The sequence below is a fragment of the Merops nubicus genome, unplaced genomic scaffold, assembly GCF_000691845.1.
Source record: "Merops nubicus isolate BGI_N331 unplaced genomic scaffold, ASM69184v1 scaffold11671, whole genome shotgun sequence".
Lineage (NCBI taxonomy): Eukaryota > Metazoa > Chordata > Aves > Coraciiformes > Meropidae > Merops > Merops nubicus.
The window spans coordinates 1-1,694 of NW_008589023.1; the positions used below are offsets into that span (position 1 = coordinate 1).

General features: G+C 55.6%; 1 protein-coding gene across 1 annotated transcript; it reads right to left on the reverse strand.

Annotated features, from left to right (window-relative positions):
- Positions 1-327: 327 nt before the first annotated feature.
- Positions 328-1,687, reverse strand: LOC103781726 (zinc finger protein 135-like; the record flags this gene model as incomplete). Its single annotated transcript, XM_008949447.1, has 2 exons — positions 328-458; positions 549-1,687. Coding segments are annotated over 2 exons (1,270 nt in total), but the record flags the coding sequence as incomplete, so codon positions are not given.
- Between the last annotated feature and the right edge of the window lie 7 nt (positions 1,688-1,694).

Consider the following 1,694-nt stretch of genomic DNA (forward strand, 5'->3'; position numbering starts at 1 on the left):
AAAAATGGCAAAACAATAATAAAAAGTCATTATTTTATTAGATTTATCATTTTTCATTACAACTAGGCAAAGGACAGGAGATTTTTATCCAGGGGAAATCTAAATGGTTGGGGAAAAATGAGCTCTAGCCTGGCAAAGCTCAGCTCAGCTTTGGTGGGGTCACAAGCTGTGCCACCTAATCACTAGAATTCTTCTCAATCTCACTAAGAGGTGTTTGGGGTGGGGGAGGAAGGCATTTGCTGCTGCCGGAGCCCCCAGCCTCTGAGGAATCTGGGTGGAAAAGAGGCAATTTCTGTTCAGTCAGACTCTCAGGGGTGTCCCATTCACCAGAGAGCGCTGAGGTCGGTGCATTTGTGTCCCCCAGCACAGGCTGCTCCCTGGTGTGGGTGCACATGTGCTGAGTGTGGTGGGAGCTGTGGCTGAAGGTCTTGCTGCAGGTGTCACAGGCAAAGGGCTTCCCATCAGTGTGGGTCTGCATGTGCCAGGTGAGACTGGACTTCCTGGTGAAGCTCTCACCGCAGTCACCAACGTCATGGTGTGCGTGTGTCTCCCCAGTGTGGGTGCGGCGGGGCTTGGTGAGTGCAGAGCTCTGACCGAAGCTCTTGCCGCACGTGTCACAGACATAGGGTCTCTCCCCTGTGTGGGAGCGGCGGTGCTGGCTAAGGCTGGACTGGACGGTGAAACTCTTGCCGCAGGTGTCACAAGAAAAGGGCTTCTCCCCAGTGTGGGTGCGGAGGTGACGGGTGAGTGCAGAGCTCTGACTGAAGCTCTTGCCGCACGTGTCACAGACATAGGGTCTCTCCCCTGTGTGGGAGCGGCGGTGCTGGCTAAGGCTGGACTGGACGGTGAAACTCTTGCCGCAGGTGTCACAAGAAAAGGGCTTCTCCCCAGTGTGGGTGCGGCGATGCAGGGTGAGTGCAGAGCTCTGACTGAAGCTCTTGCCGCACGTGTCACAGACATAGGGTCTCTCCCCTGTGTGGGTGCGGCGGTGCTGGCTAAGGATGGACTTGCCGGTGAAGCTTTTGCTGCAGATGTCACAAGAAAAGGGCTTCACTCCAGTGTGGCTGTATTGGTGCAGGGTGAGGTGGGATTTCGTGATGAATCTCTTCCCACAGTCATTGCAAGGAAAGGGCTTCTCCCCAGTGTGGGTGCGGCGATGCTCAGTGAGGCTGAAGCTGTGACAGAAAGCCTTGCTGCAGATGTCACAGACATAGGGTCTCTCTCCAGTGTGGGTGCGGCGGTGCTTGTTGAGGTGAGAGCTCTGACTGAAACGCTTGTTGCACTTGTCACAGACATAGGGTCTCTCTCCAGTGTGGGTGCGGCGGTGCTGGGTGAGGTGGGAGCTCTGACTGAACCTCTTGCTGCACTTGTCACAGGCAAAGGGTCTCTCCCCAGTGCGGGTTCGGCGATGCTCGGTGAGGCTGCGACTGAAGCTCTTGCCGCACTTCTCACAGATATAGGGTCTCTCCCCAGTGTGTGTACGGCGGTGCTGGGTGAGGTAGGAGCTCTGACTGAAGCTCTTGCTGCACATGTCACAGACATATGGTCTCTTCCCAGTGCGGGTACAGCGGTGCTGACTAAAGCTGGACTTGTCAGAGAAGCTCATGCTGCAGTTGTCACAGGCAAAGGACTTCTCATCTGTGTGGGTATGGTGGTGCAGAGTGAGGTGGGACTTCTGGGTGAAGCTCTTGCCA